The sequence below is a fragment of the Phaenicophaeus curvirostris genome, unplaced genomic scaffold, assembly GCF_032191515.1.
Source record: "Phaenicophaeus curvirostris isolate KB17595 unplaced genomic scaffold, BPBGC_Pcur_1.0 scaffold_191, whole genome shotgun sequence".
Lineage (NCBI taxonomy): Eukaryota > Metazoa > Chordata > Aves > Cuculiformes > Cuculidae > Phaenicophaeus > Phaenicophaeus curvirostris.
In genome coordinates, this window is record NW_027206807.1 from 107,923 (window position 1) to 135,725 (window position 27,803).

The following is a 27,803-nucleotide window of genomic DNA, read 5'->3' on the forward strand; positions in this document are numbered from 1 at the left end:
GATGGGCTCTAGAATGGCCTGGTCGCTTTTAGAAGGTCTCTGGGGGGCTCTAGAAGGGTCTGGGGTCTTTTAGAAGGGATGTGAGAAGCTCTAGAAGGGTCCAGGGTCCTTTAGAAGGTCTCTGGGGGGCTCTAGAAGGGTCTGTGGGCATTTAGAAGGGATGTGAGTGGCTGTAGAAGGGTCTGGGCGCCTTTAGAAGGTCTCTGGGGGGCTCTAGAAAGGTCTGGGTTCTTTTAGAAGGGACATGAGAAGCTCTAGCAGGGTCCAAGGGCCTTTAAAATAGTTCTGGGGGCTCTAGAGGAGTCTGGAGGCTGTTAGAATGGTCCAGATGGGCTCTAGAATGGCCTGGTCGCTTTTAGAAGGTCTCTGGGGGGCTCTAGAAGGGTCTGGGGTCTTTTAGAAGGGACGTGAGAAGCTCTAGAAGGGTCCAGGGGCCTTTAGAAGGGCTCTGGGGGGTCTAGAATGGTCTGGGGGCCTTTAGAATGGTCCAGAAAGGCTCTAGAAAGGTCTTGGCACTTTTAGAAGGGCCCCGGTGGGTGCTAGAATGGTCTGGGGTCATTTAGAACGGACGTCAGGTGCTCTAGAAGGGTCTGGGGGCTTTTAGAAGGGTCCAGTGGAGCTCTAGGAGGGTCTGGGGGCCTTTAGAAGGGCCCTGGCAGTCTTTAGAGAGGTCTGGGGGCCTTTAGGAGGACTCTGGGGGCCTCTAGAAGGGTCTAGAGGCCTTTAGATTTGTCTAGAGGGGCTCTAGAAGGACTAATCCCCTAACCCTAACACTTAACCCTAACCCCCTGTCCCTAACCCTGACCCTAACCCATAACCCTAACCCGATAACCATAACCCTAATCCCTATCCCCCTAACCCTAATCCCTAACACCCTAACCCTAACTGTAACCCTAACCCGGTAACCCTAACCCCGTAACCCTAAACACTAACCCTAACCCCTAACCTAACCCTAAACCCTAACCCCAACCCCTAACCCTAACCCTAACTTCTAACCCTAACCCCTAACCCTAACCCTAATGACCCTAACACTAACCCCTAACTTCTAGAGCTTCTTGCGTCCCTTCTAAAGGACCCTAGACCCTTCTAGAGCCCCTGGGTCCCTTCTATAATCGCCAAGACCCTTATAGAGCCCATCTGGACCATTCTAAAGGCCCTAGACCCCTCTAGAGCCCCCCAGAGACCTTCTAAAGGCCCCTGGACCCTTCTAAAGCTTCTCACGTCCCTTCTAAAAGCCCCCAGACCCTTCTAGAGCCCCCCAGAGACATTCTAAAGGCCCCTGAACCCTTGTAGAGCTTCTCACGTCCCTTCTAAAGGCCCCCAGACCCTTCGAGAGCCCCCCAGAGATCTTCTAAAGGCCCCTGGACCCTTCTAGAGCTTCTCACGTGCCTTCTAAAAGCCCCCAGACCCTTCTAGACCCCCCAGAGACTTTCTAAAAGTGCCAACACCCTTCTAGAGCCCATCTGGACAATTCTAAAGGCCCCCAGACCCATCTAGAGCTCCCCAGAGACCTTCTAAAGGCCCCTGGACCCTTCAAGAGCTTCTCATGCCCATTCTAAAAGAACCCAGACCCTTCTAGAGCCCCCCAGAGAGCTTCAAAAAGCCCCTGAACCCTTCTAGAGCTTCTTACATCCCTTCTAAAAGCCCCCAGACCCTTCTAGAGCCCCCCAGATCCAATCTAAAGACCTCTAGAGCCCCCTGGGACCCCTTTATGGCCTTCTAAGACCATTCTAGGACCACGAGGAGCCATCTAGAGCCCCCTGGGACTACTTAAGGCCTTCTAGGACCCTTCTAGGACCACGAGAATCCATTTAGAGCCCACTGGGACCCCTTTAGGGCCTTCTAGGACCATGGTAAGACCCCGGGGAACCCTCTAGAGAACCCTGGGACCCCCTTAGGGCATTCTAGGACCCTTCTAGGACCACGAGGAACCCTCTAGAGCCCCCTGAGACCCGCTGAGGACCTTCTAGGACCCTTCTATGACCACGAGGAACCCTCTAGAGCCACCTAGGACTACCCTAGGGCCTTCAAGGACCCTTCTTGGACCCCCAGGGACCCTCTAGAGTCCACTGCGCCCCCCTTAGGGCCTTCTAGGACCCGTCTAGGACCATGAGAAACCCTCTAGAGCCCCCCGGGACCCCGTTAGGGCCTTCTAGGACCCTTCTAGGACCATGAGGAATCCTCTGGATCTCCCTGGGACCCCCTTAGGGCCTTCTAGGACCCTTCTAGGACCACGAGAAACAACCTAGAGGCACCTGGGACCCCCTTAGGGCCTTCTAGGACCATTGTAAGACCCCGGGGAACCCTCTAGAGCCCCCTGGGTCCCCTTTAGGGCCTTCTAGGACCCTTCTAGGGCCCCCAGGGACCATCTAGAGCCCCCTGGGACCACCTTAGGGCCTTCTAGGACCCTTCTAGGACCACCAGGAACTATCTAGAGCCCACTGGGACCTCTTAGGGCTTTGTAGAACCCTTCTAGGACCACCAGGAACCCTCTAGAGCCCCCTGGGACACACTTAGGGCCTTCTAGGACCCTTCTAGGACCCACAGGAACCATCTAGAGCCCCCTGGAACCCCCTTCGGGCCTTCTAGGACAATTCTAGGTCCTCCAGGGACCCTCTAGAGCCCCCTGCGACCGCTTAGAGTCTTCTAGGACCCTTCTAGGAGCACCAGGAACCCTCTAGAGCCATCTGGGACCCTTGTAGGGCTTTCTAGGACACTTCTAGAGTCACCAGGTACCCTCTAGAGATCCCTTGGACCCCTTTAGGACCTTCTAGGACCCTTCTAGGACCACGAGAAACCCTCCAGAGCCCCCTGGGACCCACGTAGGGCCTTCTAGCACCCTTCTAGAACCACGAGGAACCCTCTAGAGGCCCCTGGGACCCCTTTAGTGCCTTCTAAGACCATTTTAAGACCTCGGGGAACCCTCTAGAGCCCCCTTGGACCTCTTTAGGGCCTTCTAGGACCCTTCTAGGACCCACAGGTTCCCTCTAGAGCCCTCTGGGACCCTTCTAGGTCTTTCTAGGACACTTCTAGAGTCACCAGGAACCCTCTAGAGCCCCCTAGGACACACTTAGGGCCTTCTAGGACCATGGTAAGACCCAGGAGAACACTCTAGAGCCCCCTGGGTCCTGTTTAGGGCCTTCTAGTACCATTCTAGGGCCCCCAGGGACCTTCTAGAGCCCCCTGGTTCCCCTTAGAGCCTTCTAGAACCCTTCTAGGAGCCCCAGGAACCCTCTAGAGCCCTCTGGGACCCCCTTAGGGCCTTCTAGGACCCTTCTAGGACAACCAGGAACCCTCTAGAGCCCTCTGGGACCTCCTTAGGGCCTTCTAGGACACTTCTAGTGCCCCCAGGGACACTCTAGAGCCCCCTGGGACCCCCGTAGTGCCTTCTAGGACCATTTTAAGACACTTTGGAACCCTCTCGAGCCCCCTAGGACCACTTAGAGCATTCTACGACCCTTCTAGGACCACCAGGAACACTCTAGAGCCCTCTGGGACCCCCTTAGGGCCTTCTAGGACCCTTCTCGGACCACCAGGAACCCTCTAGAGCCCACTGTGACACTCTTAGGGCCTTCTAGGACTCTTCTAGGACCACGAGGAAACCACCTAGAGCCCCCTGGGACCCCCTTAGGGCCTTCTAGGACCATGGTAAGACCCCGGAGAACCCTCTAGAGCACCCTGGGTCCTCTATAGGGCCTTCTAGGACCCTTCTAGGACAACCAGGAACCATCTAGAGACCCCTGGGACCCCCTTAGGGCCTTCTAGGGGTCTTCTAGGACCACGAGTAACCATCTAGAGCCCCCTGGGACCCATTAGAGCCTTCTAGGACCATTCTATGAGCCCCAGGAACCCCCTAGAGCCCCCTGGGACCCCCTTAGGGCCTTCTACGACCCTTCTAGGACCACGAGGAACCATCTAGAGCCCCTTGAGACCCGCTTAGTACCTTCTAGGACCCTTCTAGGACCACGAGGAACCCTCTAAAGCCCCCTAGGACCACCTTAGGGCCTTCTAGGACCCTTCTTGGACCCCCAGGGACCGTCTACAGCCAACTGGGCCCCCCTTAGGACCTTCTACGACCCTTCCAGGACCATGAGAAACCCTCTAGAGCCCCCTGGTACCCCCTTAGGGCCTTCTAGTACCCTTCTAGGACCACGAGGAATCCTCTGGATCTCCCTGGAACCCCCTTAGGGCATTCTAAGGCCCTTCTAGGACCACGAGGAACCCCCTAGAGCCCCCTGGGACCCTTCTAGGGCCTTCTAGGACCCTTCTCGGACCACGGGAAACCATCTAGAGCCCCCTGGGACCCACGTAGGGCCTTCTAGGACCCTTCTAGGACCACGAGGAACTCTCTAGAGCCCACTGGGACCTCCTTAGGGCCTTTTAAGACCTTTCTAGGACCACGAGGAACCCTCTAGAGCCCGCTGGGACCCCTTTAGGGCCTTCTAGGACCCTTCTAGGACCCACGGGTACCCTCTAGAGCCCTCTGGAACCCTTCTAGGGCTTTCTAGGACCCTTTTAGAATCACCAGGAACCCTCTAGAGCCCCCTGGGACCCCTCTAGGACCACGAGAAACCATCTATAGCTCCCTGGAACCCCTTTAGGGCCTTCTAGGACCATGGTAAGACCTCGGGGAACCCTCTAGAGAACCCTGGGACCCCCTTAAGGCATTGTAGGACCCTTCTAGGACCACGAGGTACCCTCTAGAGCCCCCTAGGACCCACTTAGGGCCTTTTAGGATCCTTCTAGTGCTCCCAGGGACCCTCTAGAGCCCCCTGGGACCTCCTTAGGGCCTTCTAGGACCATTTTAAGACTCCGGGGAACCATCTAGAGACCCTTGGGTCCCCTTAGAGCATTCTAGGACCCTTCTATGACCACGAGGAACCTTCTAGAACCCCCTGGGACACACTTAGGGCCTTCTAAGACCCTTCTAGGACCACCAGGAACCCTCTAGAGCCCCCTGTGACCCTCTTAGAGCCTACTAGAACCCTTCTAGGAATCTCATGAACCCTCTAGAGCCCCATAGGACCCCCTTAGAGCCTTCTAGGACCCTTCTAGGACCACGAGGAACCCTCTGGAGCCCTCTGGGACCCCCTTAGGGGGTTCTAGGACCCTTCTACTGCCCCCAGGGAAACCCTCTAGAGCCCCCTGGGACCCCTTTAGGGCCTTCTAGGACCATTCTAGAGCCCTCAAGGACCCTCTAGAGCCCCCCGGGACCATTTTAGGGCTTTCTAGGACCATTTTAAGACTCCAGAGATCCATATAGACCACCCTGGGACCCCTTAGAGCATTCTAGGACCCTTCTAGGACCGATGGGAACCTTCTAGAAACCCCTGGAACCCACTTAGGGCCTTCTAAGACCCTTCTAGGACCACCAGGAACCCTCTAGAGCCCTCTGGGAACCATTTAGGGCCTTCTAAGACCATTCTAGGTCCACGAGAAACCCTCTAGAGCCCCTTGGGACCCACTTAGGGCTTTCTAGCACCCTTCTAGGACCAAGAGGAACTCTCTAGAGCCCACTGGGACCCCCTTAAGGCCTTCAAGGACCCTTCTAGGACCAGAAGAAACCATCTAGAGCCCCCTGGGACCCCCTTAGGGCCTTCTAGGTGTCTTCTAGGACCACCAGGAACCATCGAGAGCCCTCGGGACAACTTAGAATCTTCTATGACGAATATAAGACCCTGGGGAACCATCAAGAGTCCTCTGGGGCCCCGTTAAGACCATCTAGGACCCTTCTAGGACCACGAGGAACCCTCTAGAGCCCCCTGGGACACCCTTAGGGCATTCTAGGACTCTTCTAAGACCACGAGGAACCCTCTAGAGCCCTCTGCAAACCCCTTTGCACCTCCTAGGACCCTTGAATGTCCCAAGGGACCCTCTAGAGCCCCCTGGGACCCCCTTAGGGCCTTCTAGGACCCTTCTAGGAGCCCCAGGAACCTTCTAGAACCCTCTGGGACCCCCTTAGGCCCTTCTAGGACCCTTCTAGGACCACCAGGAACCCGCTAGAGCCCTCTGGGACCCACTTTGTGCCTTCTAGGACCCTTCAAGTGCCCCCAGCGACCCTCTAGAGCCCCCTGGGACTCCTTAGGGCCCTCAAGGGCCCTTCTAGGACCACGAGAAACCCTCTAGAGCCCTCTGGGACTCCCTTAGGGCCTTCTAGGACCCTTCTAGGATCACCAGGAACCCTTTAGAGTCCTCTGGGACTAACTTAGGGCCTTCTAGTACCGTTCTAGGACCACGAGGAACTCTCTAGAGCTCCCTGGGACCCACTTACGGCCTTCTAGGATCATTGTAAGACCCCAGGGAACCCTCTAGAGCCCCCTGGGACCTCGAATGGGCCTTCTTGGACCATTCTAGGGCCTCCAGAGACGCTCTAGAGCCCCCTGAGACCCCCTTAGGACATCCTAGGATCATTTTAAGACTCTGGGGAACCATCTAGAGCCCCCTGGTACCCCTTAGAGCATTCTAGGACCATTCTAGGAGCCCCAGGAACCCTCTAGAAGCCCCTGGGACCCACTTAGGGCCTTCTAGGATCCTTCTCAGACCACGAGGAACCCTCTAGAGCCTCCTTGGACCACCTTAGGGCCATCTAGGTGTCTTCTAGGACCACGAGGAACCATCTAGAGCCCCCTGGGACCCCTTAGAACCTTCTAGGACAATTGTAAGACCCCGGGGAACCCTCTAGAGTCCTCTGGGACACACTTAAGTCTTTCTAGGACCCTTCTAGGAGCCCCAGGAACCTTCTAGAACCCCCTGGGACCCCCTTAGGGCCTTCTAGGACACTTCTAGGACTACCAGGGACCCTCTAGAGCCCTCTGGGACCCACTTTGTGCCTTCTAGGACCCTTCTAGTGCCCCCAGGTACCCTCTAGAGGCCCCTGGGACTCCTTAGGGCCTTCTAGGACCCTTCTAGGACCACGAGAAACCATCTACAGCCCCCTGGGACTCACTTAAGGCCTTCTAGGACCATTCTAGGATAACCAGGAACCCTCTAGAGCCATCTGGGACCCACTTAGGACATTCTAGGACCCTTCTAGAACCACAAGAATCCATCTAGAGCCCCCTGGGACTCCTTAGAGCCTTCTAGGACCCTTCTAGGAGTCCCTGAATCCCTTTAGAGCCCCATGGGACCCACTTAGGTCCTTCTAGGACACTTCTAGCACCACCAGCATCCCTCTAGAGCCCCCTGGGACACTCTTAGGGCCTTCTAGAACCATTCTAGGACCAAGAGGAACCCTCTAGAGCCCCCTGGGACCCACTTAGGGCCTTCTAGAACCCTTCTAGGACCACGAGAAACCATCTAGAGCCCCCTGGGACCCCCTTAGGGCCTTCTAGGACCCTTCTAGGGTCCCCAGGGACACTCTAGAGCCCCCTGGGACTCCATTAGTTCATTCTAGGACCACCAGGAACCCTCTAGAGCCCCCTGGGACCCCCTTAGGGCCTTCTAGGACCCTTCTAGGACCACCAAGACCATGTAGACCCCCTGGAACCCCTTTAGGTCCTTCTAGGACCCTTCTAGGACCACTAGGAACCCTCTACAGCCCCCTGGAACCCCCTTAGGTCCTTCTAGGACCTTGAGGAACCCTCTAGAGCTCTTTGGGACCCCTATAGAAGGGTCTGGAGGCCTTCAGAAAGGTCCTGAGGGGCTCTAGAATGGTCTGGGAGCCTTCAGAATGGCCCTGGGGGGCTCTAGAAGGGTCTGGAGGCCTTCAGAATGGTCCTCGGGGGCTGTAGAATGTCAAAGAAGGGTCTTAGAAGGCCCTAACAGCGTCCCAGGGTGCTCCAGAGGGTTTCCAGAAGTCTTTGAAGAGTCCTACAAGGACCTAAGGAGGTCCCAGGGAGCTCAAGAGGCTTCCTGGTGACTCTAGAAAGGTCCTTGAAAGCCCTAAGGGGGTCCCAGGGGGCTCTAGAGGGATCCTGGTGGTCCTAGAAGGGCCCTAGAACGCCCTAAGGGTGTCCCAGGGGGCTCTAGAGGGTCCTTGGGAGCCCTGGAAGGGTCCTAGAAGGCCCTAAAGGGGACCCAGGTGGCTCTAGAGGGGTCCCCGGTATCTTAAAATGATCCTAGGATGCCCTAAGGGGGTACCAGGGGGCTCTAGGTTATGTCTCGTGGTCCTAGAAGTGTCCTAGAAGGCCCTAAAGTGGTCCCAGGGGGCTCTAGAGGGTTCCTGGTGGTCCTAGAAGTGTCCTAGAAGGCTCTAACGGGACCCAGGGGCCTCTAGAGGGTCCCTGGGGTCCCTAGAAGGGTCCTAGAGGCCCTAAAGGGGTCCCAGGGGGCTCTAGAGGGTTCCCGTGGGTCCTAGAAGGGTCCTAGGAGGCCCTAAGTGGATCCCAGGTGGTTCTAGAGGGTTTACTCGTGGTCCTAGAAGGGTCCTAGAATGTTCTAAAAGGGTCCCAGGGGGCTCTAGATGGTTCCCCAGGGTCTTAAAATGGTCCTAGAAGGCCCTAAGGGTGTCCCAGGGGTCTCTAGATGGTTTCTCGTGGTCCTAGAAGACCCCTAGAAGGCGCTAAGTGGGTCCCAGGGGGCTCTAGATGGTTTCTTGTAGTCCTGGAAGGGTCCTAGAAGGTCCTAAAGGGGTCCCAGGGGGCTCTAGAGGGTTCCTCGTGGTCCTAGAATGTTTCTAGGAGGCCCTAAGTGGGTCTCAGGTTGGTCTAGAGGGTTCCTCGTGGTCCTAGAAGGGTCCTAGAAGGCTCTAAGGGGGTCCCAGAGGGCTCTAGAAGGTCCCTGAGGGCCCTAGAAGGGTCCTAGAAGGCCCTAAATCGGTTCCAAGGGGCTCTGGAGGGTTCCTGGTGACTCTAGATGTGACCTAGAAAGGCCAAGAAAGGTCCCAGGGGGCTCTAGAGGATTCCTCGTGGTCCTGAAGGGTCCTAGAAGGCCCTAAGGGTGTTCCAGGGGGCTCTAGAGGGTTCCTCGTGGTCATAGAAGTGTCCTAGAAGGCCCTAAATGGGTCCCAGGGTGCTCTAGAGGGTTCCTCGTGCTCCTGGAAGGGTTCTACAAAGCCCTAAGGGGTCCCAGTGGACTCCAGAGGATTCCTGGTGGTCCTAGAAGGGCACTAGAAGGCCCTAAGGGTGTTCCAGGGGGCTCTAGAGGGATCCTGGTGGTCCTAGAAGTGTCTTAGAAGGCACTAAATGGGTCCCGGGGGCTCTAGAAGGTTCCCCGGGGTCTTACAATGATCCTAGAATGCCCTAAGTGGGTCCCAGGGGGCTCTAGATGGTTTCTCATGGTCCCAGAAGACCCTAAGAGGGTCTCAGTTTGCTCTAGAGGGTTCCTCATAGTCCTAGAAGGGTCCTAGAAGACCCTAAGTAGGTCCAAGAGGGCTCTAGAGGGTTTCTGGTGATCTTAGAAGGGTCCTAGAAGGCTCTAAGGGGGTCCCAGGGGGCTCTAGAGGGTTTCTGGTGGTCCTAGAAGTGTCCTAGAAGGCTCTAACGGGACCCAGGGGGCTCTAGAGGGTCCCTGGGTGCCCTAGAAGGGTCCTAGAAGGCCCTAAAGGGGTCCCAGGGGGCTCTAGAGGGTTCCTTGTGGTCCTAGAAGGGTCCTAGAAGGCCCTAAGGGGGTCCCAGGTGGTTCTAGAGGGTTCCTGGGGATCCTAGAAGGGTCCTAGAATGTTCTAAAAGGGTCCCAGGGGGCTCTAGGTGGTTCCCCGGGGTCTTAAAATGGTCCTAGAATGCCCTAAGGGGGTCCCAGGGGGCTCTAGATGGTTTCTCGTGGTCTTAGAAGACCCCTAGAAGGCGCTAAGTGGGTCCCAGGAGGGTCTAGATGGTTTCTTGTAGTCCTAGAAGGGTCCTAGAAGGTCCTAAAGGGGTCCCAGAGGGCTCTAGAAGGTCCCTGAGGGCCCTAGAAGGGTACTAGAAGGCCCTAAAGCGGTTCCAAGGGGCTCTGGAGGGTTCCTGGTGACTCTAGGTGTGACCTAGAAAGCCCGAGAAGGGTCCCAGGGGGCTCTAGAGGATTCCTCGTGGTCCTGAAGGGTCCTAGAAGGCCCTAAGGGGGTCCCAGGGGGCTCTACAGGGTTCATCATGGTCCTAGAAGTGTCCTAGAAGGCCCTAATTGGTTCACAGGGTGCTCTTGAGGGTTCCTTGTGGTCCTAGAAGGGTTCTAGAAGGCCCTAAAGGGGTCCCAGAGGGCTCTAGAGGGTTCCTCGTGGTCCTAGAATGGATCTAGTAGGCCCTAAGAGTGTCCCAGGGGTCTCTAGAGGGTTTCTGGTGGTCTAGAAGTGTCCTAGACATACCTAAGGGGGTCCCAGGGGGCTCTAGAAGGTCCCTGAGGGCCCTAGAAGGGTCCTAGAAGACCCTAAGTAGTTCCCAGGGGGCTCTAGAGGGCTCCTGGTGACTCTAGAATTCTCCTATAAAGCTCTAGAAGGGTCCCAGAAGGCCCTAAAGGGGTCCCAGGGGGCTCTAGATGGTTCCTCGTGGTCCCAAAAGGGTCTTAGAAGGCCCTAAATGGGTCCCAGGGGGCTCTAGAGGGTTCCTCATGGTTCTAGAATGGTCCTAGAAGGTCCTAAGGGGGTCCCACGTGTCTCTAGAGTGTTTCTGGTGACACTAGAAGGGTCCTAGAAAGACCTAGAATGATCCCAAAGGGCTCTAGATGGTTCCCGTGGGTCCTAGAAGGGTCCTAGAAGGCCCTAAAGGGGTCCCAGGGGGCTCTAGATGGTTCCTCGTGGTCCCAAAAGGGTCTTAGAAGGCCCTAAATGGGTCCCAGGGGGCTCTAGAGGGTTCCTCATGGTTCTAGAATGGTCCTAGAAGGTCCTAAGGGGGTCCCAGGTGTCTCTAGAGGGTTTCTCGTGGTCCTAGAATGGTCCTAGAAAACCCTAAGTGGGTCCCAGCGGGCTCTAGAGGGTTCCTGGGGTTCCTAGAAGGGCCCTAGAATGGTCTAAGTGGATCCAGGGGGCACTAGAGTGTCCCTGGGGGCTCTAGAAGGGCCCTAGAATGCCCTAAAGGGTCCCAGGGGGCTCTAGAGGGTCCCTGGAGGACCTAGAAGTGTCCTAGAAGGCCCTAAAGGGGTCCCAGGGGGCTCTAGATGCTTCCAGTGGGTCCTAGAAGGGTCCTAGAAGGCCCTAAGTGGGTCCCATGGGTCTCTAGAGGGTTCCTCGTTGTCCTAGAAGGGTTCTACAAAGCCCTAAGAGGTCCCAGTGGGATCTAGAGGGTTCCTGGTTGTCCTAGAAGGGCCCTAGAAGGCCCTAAAGGGGACCCAGGGGGCTCTAGAACGTCCCTGGGGGCCCTAGAAGGCCCTAAAGAGGACCCAGGAGGCTCTAGAGGGTTCCCCGCTATCTTACAATGGCCCTAGAGGGCCCTAAGGGGGTACCAGGGGGCTCTAGGTTGTGTCTCGTCGTCCTAGAAGGGTCCTAGAAGTCCCTAAAGTGGTCCCAGGGGGCTCTAGATTGTTTCTCATGGTCTTAGAAGGGACCTAGAAGGCCCTAAGGGGGTCCCAGGGGGCTCTAGAGGGTTCCCCGGAGTCTTACATTGGTCCTAGAAGGCCCTATAGGGGGTCCCAGGGGGCTCTAGATGGTTTCTCGTGGTCCTAGATAGGTCCTAGAAGGACCTAAAGTGGTCCCAGAGGGCTCTAGATTGTTTCTCATGGTCCTAGAAGGGTCCTAGCAGGTCCTAAGGGGGTCCCAGGGGGCTCTACAGGGCTCCTCGTGGTCCTAGATGGGTCCTAGAAGGCCCTAAGGGGGTCCCAGGGGGCTCTAGATGATTCCTGGTGGTCCTAGAAGGATTCTAGAAGGCCCTAAGTGGTTCCCAGAGGGCTCTGGATGGTTTCTCGTGGTCCTAGAAGGCCCTAAAGAGGTCCCAGTGGTCTCTAGATGGTTCCTGGTGGTCCTAGAAGTGTCCTAGTAGGCCCTAAGTGGTTCCCAGGGGGCTCTAGAGGGCTCCTCGTGGTCTTAGAAGAGTCCAAGAAGGCCCTAGGTGGGACCCAGGGGGCTCTAGAGGGTTCCTCGTGGTCCTAGAAGGGTCCTAGAAGGGCCTAAGTGGGTCCCAGGGGACTCTAGAGGGTTCCTGGGGTTCCTAGAAGGGCCCTAGAATGGTCTTAGGGGTTCCAGGGGGCTCTAGAGTGTCCCTGGGGGCCCTAGAAGGATCCTAGAAGGCCCTAAAGGGGTCCCAGGGGGCTCTAGAGGGTTCCCCAGGGTCTTAAAATGGTCCTAGAAGGCCCTAAGGGTGTCCCAGGGGGCTCTAGAAGGTTTCTTGTGGTCCTAGAAGGGTCCTAGATTGACCTAAAGGGGTCCAAGGGAGCTCTAGAGGGTTCCTGGTGACTCTAGAATTGTCCTAGAAAGCCAAAGAAGGATCCCAGGGGCCTCTAGAGGGTTCCCTGTTGTCCTAGAAGGGTCCTAGAAGGCCCTAAAGTGGTCCCAGGGGGCTCTAGAGGGCTCCTGGTGCTCCTAGAAGGGTCCTAGAATGCTCTAAGTGGTCCCAGGGGGCTCTAGAAGGTCCCTGGAGGACCTAGAAGTGTCCTAGAAGGCCCTAAAGGGGTCCCAGGGGGCTCTAGATGGTTCCCGTGGGTCCTAGAAGGGTCTTAGAAGGCTCTAAGGGGGTCCCAGTGGGCTCTAGAGGGTTCCTGCTTGTCCTAGAAGGTTCCCAGGGGGCTCTAGAGGGTTCCTGGGGTTCCTAGAAGGGCCCTAGAAGGCTCTAAGCGGTCCCAGGGGGCTCTAGAGGGTTCCCCTAGGTCTTACAATGGTCCTTGATGGCCCTAAGGGGGTACCAGGGGGCTCTAGGTTGTTTCTTGTGGTCCTAGAAGGGTCCTAGAAGGCCCTAAAGTTTTCCCAGGGGGCTCTAGAGGGTTCCTGGTGCTCCTAGAAGGGTCCTAGAAGGCACTAAAGGGGTCCCAGGGGGCTCTAGAAGGTTCCTCTTTGTCCTAGAAGGGTTCTACAAAGCCCTAAGAGGTCCCAGGGGGCTCTAGATGGTTTCTCGTGGTCCTAGAATGGTCCTAGAAGGTCCTAAAGGGGTCCCAGGGGGCTCTAGAGGGTTTCTCGTGGTTCTAGAAGGGTCCTAGAAGGCCGTAAGTGCATCCCAGGTGGCTCTAGAGGGTTCCTGGTGTTCCTAGAAGGATTCTAGAAGGCCCTAAGGGGTTCCCAGAGGGCTCTAGAGGGTTTCTCGTGGTTCTAGAAGGGTCCTAGTACGCACTATATGGCTCCCAGGGAGCTCTAGAGGGTTCCTCGTGGTCCTAGAAGGGTCCTAGAAGGCCCTAAGTGGTTCCCAGAGGGCTCTAGAGGGTTCATTGTGGTCATAGAATGGTCTTAGAGGGCTATAAAGGGGTACCAGGGTGCTCTAGAGGTCTTTAGAATGGATCTGGGGGGCTCTAGAAGGGTCTGGAGGCTTTTAGAGTGGATGTGAGATGCTCTAGAAGGGTCCAGGGGCTTTTTTAATCTCTCTGGGGGGCTCTAGAAGGGTCTGGGGGCTTTTAGAATTGTCCAGATGGGCTCTTGAAGGGTCTTGGCGCTTTTTGAAGTTTCTGGGGGGCTCTAGACGGGTCTGGGGGCTTTTAGAAGGGACGTGAGTAGCTCTAGAAGGGTCCAGGGGCTTTTAGAAGGTCTCTGGGGGGCTCTAAAAGGGTCTGGGGGCCTTTAGAAGGCACGTGAGAAGCTCTAGAAGGGTTCAGGGGCCTTTAGAAGTTCTCTGGGGTCTCTAGCGGTGTCTGGTGTCTTTTAGAAGGACTCTGGGGCCCTCTAGAAGGGTCTAGGGTCCTTTAGAATGGGTCTGGGGTCTTTTAAAGTGGACGTGAGAAGATCTAGAAGGGTCCAGGGGCCTTTAGAATGTCGCTGGGGGCCTTTAGATGGGTCTGGGGTCCTCTAGAAGGGACGTGAGAAGCTCTAGAAGGGTCCAGGGTCCTTTAGAAGGTCTCTGGCGGCTTTAGAATGGTCTGGGGTCCTTTAGAAAGGATGTGAGAAGCTCTAGAAGGGTCCAGGGGCCTTTAGAAGGTCTCTCAGGGGCTCTAGCGGGGTCTGGGGTCTCTTAGAAGGACTCTGGGGCCCTCTAGAAGGGTCTAGGGTCCATTAGAATGGGTCTGGGAGGATTTAGAAGGGTCTAGATGCCTTTAGAACGTCTCTGGGGGGTCTAGAAGGGTCTGGGGGCTTCTAGAAGGGATTTGAGAAGCTCTAGAAGGGTCCAGGGGCCTTTAGAAGGTCTCTGGGAGGATCTAGAAGGGTCTGGGGTCCTTTAGAATGGTCCAGAGGGGCTCTAGAAAGGTCTTGGCACTTTTAGAAGGGCCCCGGTGGGTGCTAGAATGGTCTGGGGTCTTTTAGAATGGACGTCAGGTGCTCTAGAAGGGTCTGGGGGCTTTTAGAAGGGTCCAGTGGAGCTCTAGGAGGGTCTGGGGGCCTTTAGAAGGGCCCTGGCAGTCTTTAGAGAGGTCTGGGGGCCTTTAGAAGGACTCTGGGGGCCTCTAGAAGGGTCTAGAGGCCTTTAGATTTGTCTAGAGGGGCTCTAGAAGGACTAATCCCCTAACACTTAACCCTAACCCCCTGTCCCTAACCCTGACCCTAACCCATAACCCTAACTGGATAACCATAACCCTAGTCCCTAACCCCCTAACCCCGTAACCCTAACCCAAACCATTCTAGAGCCCCTCAAGTTCTTTCTAAAAGCCCCCAGACCCTTCTAGAGCACCCCCAGGGCCTTTTTAAAGGACTCCAGACCCTTCTCGTGCCCCCTGAGCCCTTCTAGAGCCCTCAAGGCCCCTTCTAAAGGTTTTCAGACCCTTCTAGAACCCCTCATGTTTCTTCTAAAGTCCCTCAGACCGTTCTAGCACCCCTCCTTTCCCTTCTAAAGGACCCCAGACCCTTCTAGAGCCTCCCAGGACCCTTCTATAGGCACCCAGACCCTTCTAGAGCCCCCACGAGCCCTTCTAAAGGCCCCCAGACCCCTTTAGAGCCCCTCTTGGGATCCCTAGAATGGTCTGGAGGCCTTTAGAAGGGTCTGGGGGCCTTTAGAAGGGCCCTGGGTGGGGTCTAGCAGTGCCTGGGGGCTTTTGGAATAGACATGAAGGGCTCTAGAAGGGTCTGAGGGCCCTGAGAAGAAACATGAGGGGCTCTAGAAGGGTCTGGATGTTTTAAAAAGGGTCCAGAGGCACCCTAAAAAGGTCTGAGGTCATTTAGAAGGGACCATATGGGCTCTAGAATGGTTTGGGGACTTTTAGAAGGGTCCTGGGGGGCTCTAGAAGGGTCTGGGGGCTTTTAGAAGGGACATGAGAAGCTCTAGAAGGGTCCAGGGGCCTTTAGAAGGGCTCTGGGTTGCTCTAGATGGGTCTGGGGGCCTTTAGAATGGTCCAGATGGGCTCTAGAAGGCTCTTGGCAGTTTTAGAACGGTCCTGGGGGGCTCTAGAAGGGTCTGGGGGTTTTTAGAAGGGACATTAGAAGCTCTAAAATGGTCTGGGCGCCTTTAGAATGGCTCTAGGGGGCTCTAGATTTGTCTGGGGGCTTTTAGGGGGGCTCTGAGGGCATTAAGAAGTGTTCAGAGGTGCCCTAGAAGGGTCCAGGGGCCTTTAGAAGGGCCCTGGGTGGCTCTAGAAGGGTCTGAGGGCCTTTAGAACTGTCCACAGGGTCTCTAGAACAGTGTGGGTCCTTTAGAAGGGCCCTTGGGGGATCTAGAAGGGTCTGGGGGCTTTAAGAAGGGACACATGAGGGTCTCAAGAACGGTCTGGGGACCTTTAGAAGGGCTCTGGGGGGCTCTAGAAGGGCCCTGGGGGCTTTTAGAGTGTCTTTGGTGGGCTCTAGAAGAGTCTGTGGGTCCTTAGAAGGAATGTGAGGGGCTCTAGAATGGTCTGGGGGCATTTAAAAGGCTCAAGAGGCGATCTAGATGGGTCTGGGTGCCTTTAGAAGGGCCCCAGGGGGCTCTACAAGGGTCTGGGGGTATAGAGAAGGGCCGTGAGGGGCTCTAGAAGGGTCTGGGGGCCTTTAGAAAGGCTCGTGGGAGCTCTAGAAGGGTCTGGGGGCCTTAAAAAGGGTCCAGTGGACATGTAGAAGGGTCTGGGTTCATTAGAAGGTCTCTGGGGGGCTCTCGAAGGGTCTGGGGACCTTTAGAAGCACCCTGGGGGACTCTAGAAAAGTCTGGGGGCATTTAGAAGGGACATGAGAGGCTCTAGGAGGGTCTGGGGGCCCTTAGGAGGGACGTCAGATGCTCTAGGAGGGTCTGGGGGGCTCTAGAAGGGTCTAGGGGCCTTTAGAATTGTCCAGAGGGGCTCTAGAAGGATCTGGAGGCCTTTAAAAGGGCTCTGCAGGGCTCTAGAAGTGTCTTGGGGCCTTTACAAGGGCTCTGAAGGGCTCTAGAAAGGTCTGTGGGCCTTTACAAGGACTCTGGGGCCCTCTAGAAAGGTCTGGGGGCCTTTGGAATGGGCCTGGGGAGCTCTAGAAGGGTCTAGGGGCCTTTAGAATGCTCCAGAGGGTCTCTAGAATGGTCTGGGGGGCTTTAGAAGGGCTCTGAGGGGCTCTAGAATGGTTTGGAGGTCATCAGATGGGCCTTCCTGGGCTCTAGAATGGTTTGGGGGCCTTTAGAAAGACATTGAAGAGCTCTAGAAGGATCAGGGAGGCTTTAGAAGGGCCCTGTGTGGATCTAGAAATGTCTGGGTTCCTTTAGAAGGCCTCTGGGGGGCTCTAGAAGGGTCTGGGCGCCTTTAGAAGGGCCCTGGGGGGCACTAGAAGTGCCTGGGGGCCTTTAGAGTGTCCCTGGGGGGCTCTAGAAAGGTCTGGGGGCTTTTAGAAGGGACATGAGAGGCTCTAGAAGGGTATGGGGCCCCTGAGAATGGACCTCAGGTGCTCTAGGAGGGTCTGGGGGCCTTTAGAGTGTCCCTGGGGGACTCTAGAAGTGTCTGGGCACCTTTAGAAGGGACCTGGCGGACTCTAGAAAGGTCTGGGGGCCTTTAGAATGACTCTGTGGGCCTCTAGAAGGGTTTATGGTCCTTTAGAATGGTCCTGGGGGTCTCTAGAAGGGTTTAGGGGCCTTTAGAATGGCCCAGATGGGCTCTAGAAGGGTCTGGAGGCCTTTAGAAGGGCTCTGGGGGGCTCTAGATAGGTCCAAGGGCCTTTAGAAGGGCTCTGGGGAGCTCTAGAAGGGTCTGGGGGCTTTTAGAAGGGACGTGAGAAGCTCTAGATGGGTCCAGGAGCCTTTAGAAGTGCTCTAGAGGGGTCTGGGGGCCTTTAGAATGGTCCAGATGGGCTCTAGAAGTGTCTTGGTGCTTTTAGAAAGGCCCTGGGGGGCTCTAGAAGGGTCGGGGGGCCTTTAGAAGGGCCCTGGGAGGCTCTAGAAGGATTTGGGGTCCTTCAAAAGGGTTTAGTGAGCTCTAAATGTGTCTGGGGCCCTTTAGAAGCGTCCTGAGGGGCTCTAGAATGGTTGGGGGGCTTTTGAAGAGCCGTAGGGTTCTCTAGAATGGTCTGGGGGCTTTCAGAAGGGACATGAGGGGCTCTAGAATGGTCTGGGGGCCTAAAGAAGGTTAAGTAGGCATTCTAGAAGGGTCTGGGGGCCCTTAGGAGGGGCCTTGGGGGCTCTAGAAGGATCTGGGAGGGATTAGAAGTGCCCGAGGGTGCTCTTGAAGGGTCTAGGGGGTCTTTACAAGAGTCATGAGGGGCTCTAGATGGGTCTCAGGGCCTTTAGAAGGGCTTTAGTGGGCTCTAGAATGGTTTGGGCACCTTTAGAAATGCATTGAAGGCCTTTAGAATGATCATGAGGTGGTCTAGAAAGGTCTGGGTGCCTATAGAGAGGCCCTGGGTTACTCTAGAAGGGCCTAGGGGCCTTCAGAATAGTCATGGGGGGCTCTAGATTGGTCTGGGGGCCTTTAGAAGGGCCTCTGGGGGGCTCCAGAAGGATTTGGGGGCTATTAGAAGAGTCATGAGGGACTCTAGAAGGGTCTGGGGGCCTTTAGAAGGGCCTTAGTAGGTACTAGAGTGGTTTGGGGCCCTTTCAAAAGGCCTTAAGGGGCTCTAGTAGGATCCGCGAGGCTTTAGAATGGCCCTGGGGGGCTCTAGAAGGGTCTGGGGGCCTTTAGAAGTGTCATGAGGGGCTCTAGATTGGTTTGGGGGCCTTTAGAAAGGGCTTGAGGGTCCCTAGAATCATCTGGGAGGATTTAGATGGGCCCTGGGGGGCTTTGGAGGTCAGTAGGTGGGACAACATGAGGTCATGGCAACATCAGGGGGTGGGGAGAGGAGGGGACCTGGTGATGAGGAGTGGGATCATGCTGGGTGGGGGGTTAGGATGTTTAGTGTGTGGTGCAGATAAAAATTTTTTACCTAATTTGCGTAATTAATTGGATAATTGATTAGTTAGTTAGGGTGAGGGGGTGGAATTAGGGGTAGGTGGTGGAGAGGTGGGGTAGGGTGATTTTCCTGTATACTAGTGGATGTATAAAGAAGAAAAATAATGAGAGAATAGCCTGGTGCAGCCCTAGAACCTGGGTTGGTCTCTGGGAGTAAATTTTGTTTTTTAATTTTTATAATTTAGTTTTAAATTAAATTTTTTACTCCCAGAGACCAAGCCGTGTTCTAGGGCTGCTCTGCTTCAAAAAAATTGAATCAGAAAACTAAAGTTAAAGTTGAAAAGAAAGAAAAGGAATCACAACAACAACAACTGGAATTGCAGAGACGGTCAGCCAAGGAAAAACTCACAACCGCGGGATTTGAGTCCTCAAAGACCTAAACTGGAAACTCAATGACCATAAAAACCCACAACGGATAACAGGGACAAGGTAACAACTGCTGTGACCAATAATAGAGCAAATCTCACTGGTAAATTCAGGAAAAACCCAAAACGCTACTAATAAGGGAGGCTTGCGTGCCCACAGACCAGATGAAGAAGAGTTGCTCAGCTGCTAAACTGTTACAAGCCAAAATAACATACAGCCTCTTCCCTGAGAAATGCAAGGGAAAGGAGGAACAGAATCCCTCTGCAGACAGGCAGCGAGTCCACACCTTTAACTAGGGAGGTCTCTGATATTCAGAGGGATGGAGACAGGATGGATACAAAGTTCATCAAGAAACACAATAAGTAGAAGGTACAACAGAGCAGATATCTCTGAGCCCTAGGGATTACTTTTTTTAGTGTCTCAACCTCATTGTTACCTCCCACCAACTACAGAGAGACGAGAACAACAGAAACCTGAATGGCACTTGCACCCGACTGCCAAACCGCCCCAAGAAAGACTGATGAACCCATCTCCATTTTTCCCCCAGTCCTAAACCATTAAAGCCCTTTTTCACCCCTACAGCATCAGAGAAAGAACCCCGCTCCTTCCTAACGGAACCTACCCTATATTTTAACCCCCTAACCCTTCTCTATTGCTGTTGCTTAGGAGCTTGTCTTTCTAAGCCCTTCCCAGGGTTGCCCTGGCCCCTTCTATCTTCTACCAGCCCACAGAGTCACCTTCCCACCCTAAGCTGACAAACTGAATTTCAGGTTATTCTCACCCATGAGGCTCCTGCTGCAAACTGCAGAGACTCTAGGACCCATCCCACACAGAACGAGGAACAGCAACAAATCATCCCATAAGCAGAAATCCTCAGCAAAGACCAAGCATCCAGGAAGAAAAGAAAAAAAAAAAGAAAAGAAAGTATTAAAACATCTTACCCACTCCAACACTCAATCAAAATTACTGACCTAAAACCAAACATACACCTGTACACAAACATAAATAAATAAATGGAGATACAGCTGCATATGCTGTAAAAAAAAAAAAAAAGGTTACTATTCCAGCACAGCCTTATCAAAAGCTACAGCAAGTTGAATCAGCAGCAAAGCTCTGACCTCAAGGGAAACCAGAAGCTGAAGAAGGGGCTGAGGAAACACCTGTGGCTTATATACCCTCAGGGCCTTCATACCCATCACCTGGGAACAAGGCGGGGCGAGCCCCTCCAAGTTATAAATAGGGCCTGGGGAGCAGCTGTGTTTTATTAATCCTGACTCACGTTCTTAGTGGGAGCCACACCACTGAATGCCTGGGAGGATCCTTACGTGAAATGTAAGTGTTTTCACTGCGACGTAGCTTTTGTGCCAGGGATGGGACTAGGAAGCAAACATTTTAGAGCTGGACTTTTTGGTTCCTTTCATTGACCACGCTGCTGTACAATGTTTGTTCTTTGGCATCCCTGTACCCATTTTCTTTCATTTTTCTGTTCTGTTTTCTCATCCTTTGCTTTTCAGTCTTCGGCATCTGTCCTGTGTCCATAGTTCTTTTTTTCCTATTCCATCTTTGTGCTAATTTGCATTCCTTCCCCCCCCCAATTTTATTGGCTTGGTCTGTGGACTTCGTTCTTTCTCTGTGCCTGCACGTGCCTTGCCTTCCTTTCATTCTTCCCATCCCTCTCTTTCTTCCTCTGTCCCTTTGTATCGATCGCTGCTCTGTTCCAGCTTTTCAATTCACTCTGTATCTTGACACTCCCCTTTCCTGCTCCTCTGGCTCTTTCTGAATCTTTGGGCTAATCCCCATCCTTTTTTATAATCCTCTGTCTATCCGTAGGGATCCTAATTCCTCTCAAACAAGTCAGCTCGTCTTTATGTACACACAAGGCTTTATAAGAGCCCTAGGATGAAACGTTCCTCTCAGCTTCGGCTCAGAGAAGTGCTAATGAAAAGAGTCGTGTCTTGATATCTTCAGGATGTCTGAAGTGGCAGAGCTTTAGGGTATTTTCTTCCCCTTTCCCCCTCCCCACCACGCCAGGGCCCTTCTAAAGGCACCCAGACCCTTCTAGAGCCACAAAGGGCACTTCTAAAAGTCTCCGTACCCTTCTAGAGCCACCCAGAGACCTTCTAAAAGGCCTCAGACCATTCTAGAGACCCTCATGACCCTTTTAAAGGTTCCCAGACCCTTCTAGACCCACCTCAGGGCCCTTCTAAAAGCCCTCAGACCCTTCTAGATCCCCCCAGGTCCCTTCTAAAGGCCCCAAGACTCTTCTAGAGCCCCCAGATCCCTTCTAAACGGCCCCAGAGCCTTCTAGAGACCCTCTGGGACCTTCTAAATTCCCCCAGACCGTTTTAGAGCCCCCCAGGGCCCTTCTAAAGGCCGCCAGACTCTTCTAGAGCCCTTCAGGGCCATTCTAAAGGCCCCCAGAGCCTTCTAGATACTCCCACGGCCCTTCTAAAAAAACCCAGACCCTTCTAGAGCCCTTCAGCGCCCTTCTAAAGTTCCCCAGACCTTTCTAGAGCCCGAAAGGGCCTTTCTAAATGCCCCCAGACCCTTCTAGAGCCCCTCAGGACCCTCATGAGGGTCTCTACAAGGGTCTGGGGGCCTTTAGAAGGGTCTTGAGGGGCTCTAGAATAGTCTGGGGGCCTTTATAAGGGCCCTGAGGGGCTCTAAAACAGTCTGGGGGACATTAGAAGGGACCTGCGGGGCTCTAGAAGGGTCTGGGAGCCCATCAAGGACCCTCCTCTTGATCTCCTTTGGACCCACATAGATCCTCCCTCTTTAGGGACCCCTAGGACCCCCTTAGGGTCTCCCAGAACCCCTCTGAAGCCCCTCCAAACCCCTTTAAGGGACCCCCAGGATCATTTTAGGGACCCCCCAGGCCCCCCCTAGAGCTCTCAGAACCCTTTTAGGGCCTCCAGGATCCTACGGGGACCCCCAGGACCCCCCTAATGACACCGAAAAGTCCTTTGGGGGACACCTTAGGGCCCTTTTGAGGCCCCCTTGGACTCCCATAGGGACCCAAACGCACCCCAAAAAACCCTAAACCCTCCTAAATCTACCTAAACCCCCCTAAATCCACCCCAAACCCCATATATCCACACTCAACCCCCCAAAACCTCTCCAAATCCACCCAAAACACCTTCAAAACCTCCCTAACTACCCCAGATCCACCTAAAACTCCTCAAGTTCCCCCAATTCAAGCCCCCCCAACACCCCCCAATCCACACAAAACCTCCCCGAATCCACCCAAGCCCCCTCAAATCCAGCCAACCTCCCCCCAAATCCACTCAAAATCTCTCAAAATCCACTCAAACCCCCCCAAATCCCCCTAATTCAAGCCCCCCCCCCAATGCAGCCGTGGTCACAGGTTCAAGGTCATTTATTGCCCCCGGGGGTCTCAATCTTCCTTGCCGGGCACCAGCGTCGACCTCTCAGTGGGTTTGGGGGGTGGAGGGGTCGCTGCGGGGGGGGGGACACACACAGAATGAGTACATTGGGGGGTCAGTGGTGACCTTTGACCCCCTCCATGTCCCCAAGTCCCCCTCCATGGGTCACAGACCCCCCCACGTCCCCTCTATGTCCCCATGGGTCCCAGACACCCCCCCCATGTGCTTCCCCCCCCCACAGTGGGTCCCAGATGCCCCCACGTCCCCTCTATGTCCCCATGGGTCCCAGACCCCCCCCATGTGCTTCCCCCCCCCACAGTGGGTCCCAGATGCCCCCACGTCCCCTCTATGTCCCCATGGGTCCCAGACACCCCCCCCATGTGCTTCCCCCCCCCACAGTGGGTCCCAGATGCCCCCACGTCCCCTCTGTGTCCCCATGGGTCCCAGACCACCCCCATGGGTCTCAGACCCCCCACAATGGGTCCCAGACCCCCCCTTCTCCCCCCCCCGTGTCCCCATGTCCCCCCCCTCACCTCCGTGCCCCCCCAAGAGGCGCCTCACGATCCCCCAGACCCAACGCAGCAAATCCACCAGGCACTGAGCGCACATCTGGGGGGGGCAGGGGGGGTCACAGGGGACATTGGAGACTTTGGGGGGACAGGGGGGGTCACAGGGGACATGGGGACATTGGGGGGATGGGGGGTCAGGGGGAGGGTGGGGACATTGGGGGGACATTGGGAGGAATGGGGGGGTTAAGGGGGGACGAGGGGACATGGAGGGACATTGGGGGGACTGAGGGGTCACGGGGGACATTGAGGGGTCATTGGGGACATTGGAGGTCAGGGGGCCTGAGGGACAATGAGGGGACATTGAGGGGACATCGAGGGGACAGGGACACGGCCCCCCCCATCCCACATCCCTGTGTCCCCAATCCCACATCCTGTCCCCACCCGTCCCCACATCCCCAGCCCCGTCCCCACATCCTGTCCCCGTGTCCCCACCCATGTCCTCATGTCCCAGTGACCCTGTCCCCACATCCCTGTCCCCACATCCCTGTCCCCAACCCTCCCTGTCACCATGTCCCAGTGTCTCTGTGTCCCCACCCATGTCCCCATCCCTCCTTGTCCCTATCCCTGTGTCCCTGTCCTATCCCTGTCCCCGTGGCCCTGTCCAACACCTGTGCCCCCATCCCTGTCCCCATGTCCCCATCCCTGTCCCCATGTCGCCACATCCCTGTCCCACTCCTGTCCCCATCCCCGTTTCCCTCCCTGTCCCCATCCTTGTCCCCATATCCCCATCCCTGTCCCTATATCCCCATCCCTCCTTGTCCCCATGTCCCCGTGTCCCTGTCCCCGTGTCCCTGTCCCCATGTCCCCATCCCTGTCCCTATGTCCCCACGTCCCTGTCCCATCCCTGTCTCTGTGTCCCTGTCCCCATCCCTGTCCCCATGTCCCTGTCCCATCCCTGTCCCCCCATCCCTGTCTCCCTCCCTGTCCCTATCCTTGTCCCCATGTCCTTGTCCCCGGCCCGTGCCCCCCCCACATCCCTGTCCCCACATCCCTGTCCCATCCCTGTCCCCATGTCCCTGTCCCCCGCCATGTCCCCACATCCCCGCTCACCTCAAGGTTCTGTCTTTGTGGTCGTGTCCCCGCGGCCGCCCTTAAATCCTCGGGGACAGTGACATCACGGGGCCGCACGGCCGGTTCCCCCGGTCCCCACCCGGCACAGCCCCGCGTGGGCGTCCGTCCGGGGAGGGACACGGACACAGGGACGTGGGGACAACAGGGACACGGACACGGGGACAACAGCGACGGGGACATGGGGACATCAGGGACATGGGACACGGACACACAGACATGGGGACATCGGGGACCATAAGGGACACGGACACGGGGACATGGGGACATCAGGGACACGGACATGGGGACATGAGGGACACAGACACGGGGACACCAGGGGCATGGGACACGGACACACAGACATGGGGACATCAACGCAGGGACATGCAGGACATCAGGGATGTGGGGACATTGGGGACCATAAGGGACATGGACGTGGGGACAGGAACATGGGGACATCAGGGACATGGGACACAGACACATGGGCATGGGGACATCAGGGACATGGACACGGGGACATGGGAGACATCAGGGACATGGGACACGGACACAGGAGACATTAGGGACATTAACATGGGGAACATCAGGGACACAGGGACATGGACAGAGGATGTGGGGACATAGGACATGGACATAGGACATGGTGGACATCAGGGACATGGACATGAGATCTGGGGACACGGAGGACATCAGGGACATGGGATACAAGGGACACCATGGACACGAGACACAGGAGACATCAGGGACATCGTGGGCGCGGGGACACGGAGGACGTGGACGTAGGACATGGGGACACAGGGGACGTCTGGGACGGGGGCTGGAAGGAACCTCAAAGGCCACGTCAGGGGCATCTCCCAGGGTTCAGGGTCCCCCAGGCCCCATCGGAGGTGGCTTTGGGCACCTCCAGGTGATGATGGTGGCACCCAGAGCGGGGGCGAGGGCGGCTCCGGTGACGAAGGTGCTAATGGCACTGATGGTGGTGACAAGGGTGGTGACGCGGTGGTGACAGTGACACTAATGGGGATGATGATGGTGGAAACAGCGAGTGGGTTGGGGCGGAAGGGACCTCCCAGCCGGGGACGTGGGGACAGAGGGAGGCACGTGGGGGACAATGAGACATCAAGGACGTGGGGACATCATGGGGACCTCGGGGACACCACAGGGACACCGTGGGCACCTTGGGGACACGTCAGTGACCTTGGGGACACCTCATGGACATCATGGGGACCTTGGGGACACCATAGGGACACTGTGGGGACCTTGGGGACAACATGGGGACCTTGGGGACACCATAGGGACACTGTGGGGACCTTGGGGACACCATGGGGACCTTGGGGACACCTCATGGACACCATGGGGACCTTGGGGACACCTCATGGACATCATGGGGACCTCGGGGACACTATGCGGACCTCAGGGACACCTCATGGACATCATGGGGACCTTGGGGACACCTCATGGACATCATGGGGACCTCATGGACACCTCGTGGACACCATGGGGACCTTGGGGACACCATGGGGACCTCGGGGACACTGTGGGGACCTCGGGGACACCTCATGGACATCATGGGGACCTCGGGGACACCATAGGGACACCATGGGGACCTCGGGGACACCATGGGGACCTCGGGGACACCTCATGGACATCATGGGGACCTCGGGGACACCATAGGGACACCATGGGGACCTCGGGGACACCTCATGGACATCATGGGGACCTCGGGGACACCTTGGGGACACCATGGGGACCTCGGGGACACCATAGGGACACTGTGGGGACCTTGGGGACACCTTGGGGATACCTCATGGACACCTTGGGGACCTCATGGACATCATGGGGACCTCGGGGACACCTTGGGGACACCATGGGGACCTCGGGGACACCATAGGGACACTGTGGGGACCTTGGGGACACCTTGGGGACCTCGGGGACACCTTGGGGACGAGGCCATTGGCTCTGGGGACTCACAGGGACACCAGGGGGACAGGAGGGGATATGGGGAGGGGACATATGGGGGGGGACAGGACCCCTGGGCCCCCCCCCCCCGTCTCCTTCACTCCGCGCGCGGGAGGCTGAGTCACTTCCGGTCTGGGGGCGGGGGGCGTGGCTTGCGGGTTTATTGCCGGAAGGGGCGGGGCCTAAGCAGGAAGTGGGTGGGGCCCGCGGGGCGCGCGCGGGAAGAGGCGCCGGGGCGGTCGCCATGGTGAGTGGGGGGCGGGGGGGGGGTAAAGGGTCCTTGTTGCCCCCCTTCCTCCCCCCCTTCTCCCTCTTTTTGCCCCACTGACCCCACCTTTTTGCCCCCCCCCAGCTTTTTTACTCCTTCTTCAAGTCCCTGGTGGGCAAAGACGTGGTGGTGGAGCTGAAGAACGACCTGAGGTGAGGGGTGGGGGGCGACCCCCAGCCCCCTCCCGCCCCATAGAGACCCCCCCCAAACCCCCAGAGGCCCCCCCTATTCCCCAACACCCCCCAGGGACCCCCATATCCCCCTGGGACCCCCACAGCACCCCTCCTGCCCCATAGAACCCACAGAGACCCCCAGCCCACCATCAGGGACCCCAAACCACCCCATAGAGCCCCCCCTGACCCCCCCTTCTCCCCCCCCCTCAGCATCTGTGGGACCCTGCACTCCGTGGACCAGGTGAGGGGGGGGTTCTATAGGTTCTGGGGGGTCTCTGTGGGGCTGGGGGGGTCTCTATGGGGCTGAGAGGTCCTCTATGGGTCTTGGGGGGTCTCAGTGGGGCTGGGGGTCTCTCGCTGTGGGGCTGAGGGGGTCTCTATGGGGCAGAGAGGTCATCTGTGGGTCTTGGGGGGGGCCTCTGTGGGGCTGGGGGGGTCTCTATGGGTCTTGGGGGGGGCCTCTATGGGGCAGAGAGTTCCTCTATGGGTCTTGGGGGGGGCCTCTATGGGGCTGGGGGGGTCTCTATGGGGCAGAGAGGTCCTCTATGGGTCTTGGGGGGGGCCTCTATGGGGCTGGGGGGTCGCTATGGGTCTTGAGGGGAGTCTCTGTGGGGCTGGGGGGTCGCTATGGGGCAGGGGGCTCAGATATGGGGCTGCCTCCCCAGTACCTCAACATCAAACTGACCGACATCAGCGTCACCGACCCTGAGAAATATCCCCACATGGTAGGGGGGGGGGAGTTGAATGTTTTTTGGGGCTCTTTGAATGTTTTTGGGGCGTTTTGGGAGCATTTGGGGCGTTTTAGGGGGCATTTTGGGACGTTTTGGGGGCATTTGGGGACATTTGGGGTGGTTTTGAGGGGGTTTGGGGGTCTGGGGGGGGTCTTTATGGATCTTGGGACCCACAACTGCCCCCCAAGTGCCTTCCCAGCCCCCCAAGTGCCCCCCCCAGCCCCCTAAGAACGCCTCCATCCGCGGGTTCCTTGGACTCCTGAGGGTTTTGGGGGGTGCGAGGGGGGGCGCGTTTGGGGGTCCCTGGTGGATTTGGGTGGGTCGGGGAGGTCGATCCCCAAACTTTGGGGGTGGGGGGTGTCCTTAATTTTGGGGTTCCCCCCACCTTTTTCCAGACGCTGGCGAAGAGCAGGAGGTCCTGGAGCCTCCTGAAGGCTTGGGGTGGGGGGGTCCTGTGGATTTTAGGGGGTTTGGGGGGGTCTCTAATTTTGGGGTGTCCCCCCGAGCACCCCGTTTTTTGCAGCTGTCGGTGAAGAACTGCTTCATCCGGGGCTCGGTCGTGCGCTACGTGCAGCTCCCGGCGGACGAGGTGGACACGCAGCTGCTGCAGGACGCGGCGCGGAAGGAGGCTCTGCAGCAGAAACAGTGACCCCCCCCAACACCGGGGGCGCCCCAAAATCCAAGGAAGGGGGGGCCCTGAACTTAGGGGGGGGCCCGAAATTTAAGGGGGAGGCTGAAAAGATGGAGGAAACCGGGGCTGGGATGGGAGTGGGGAGCCCAAGTCCTGCAGGAGGAGGAGAAAAGGGGGGGAACCCCAAAAGTTGAGGGGTTCCCATAACCTGGGGGGCATCCCTGAGGCCTGAAGGGGCCCAAAACAGGAGGGGGGGGTCCCCGAAATTTAGGGGGACCCCAAAATTTAGGGGGGTCTCTAAAAATGGGGAAAAGGGGGGGGTTCCCAAATCCTGAAGTAGGAGAAAGGGGGAGTCACCAAAAAAATTGGGGGGGGGCTAAAAGCAGGGAGACAGCCCCCCCGAAAGCCTTTGGGGGGGCCCTAGAGGCAAAGGAGGGACCCCAAATAG

General features: G+C 56.8%; 1 protein-coding gene and 1 long non-coding RNA gene across 2 annotated transcripts; one reads left to right on the top strand and one right to left on the bottom strand.

Moving 5' to 3' along the window:
- Positions 1 to 21,949: 21,949 nt before the first annotated feature.
- LOC138734752 (uncharacterized) lies at positions 21,950 to 24,972 on the bottom strand. The gene is made up of 3 exons (XR_011339626.1): positions 23,594 to 24,972; positions 22,508 to 22,583; positions 21,950 to 22,047 (listed from the first exon to the last, which is right to left on the bottom strand). It is a non-coding gene; the product is annotated as an uncharacterized lncRNA (long non-coding RNA).
- Positions 24,973 to 25,751: 779 nt separating this feature from the next.
- Positions 25,752 to 27,378, top strand: LOC138734749 (U6 snRNA-associated Sm-like protein LSm2). The gene is made up of 5 exons (XM_069882555.1): positions 25,752 to 25,799; positions 25,905 to 25,972; positions 26,204 to 26,234; positions 26,659 to 26,718; positions 27,248 to 27,378. Exons 1-5 carry the CDS (start codon positions 25,797 to 25,799, stop codon positions 27,371 to 27,373), a joined length of 288 nt encoding a protein of 95 aa, XP_069738656.1. The 5' UTR covers positions 25,752 to 25,796; the 3' UTR covers positions 27,374 to 27,378.
- The last annotated feature ends 425 nt before the right edge of the window (positions 27,379 to 27,803 follow it).

Coding starts and splice junctions, on each gene's coding strand:
- LOC138734749 (XM_069882555.1), top strand. Junction 25,973..26,203: donor GAGCTGAAGAACGACCTGAG/GTGAGGGGTGGG, acceptor CCCCCCCCTCAG/CATCTGTGGGACCCTGCACT. Junction 26,235..26,658: donor CCCTGCACTCCGTGGACCAG/GTGAGGGGGGGG, acceptor CTGCCTCCCCAG/TACCTCAACATCAAACTGAC.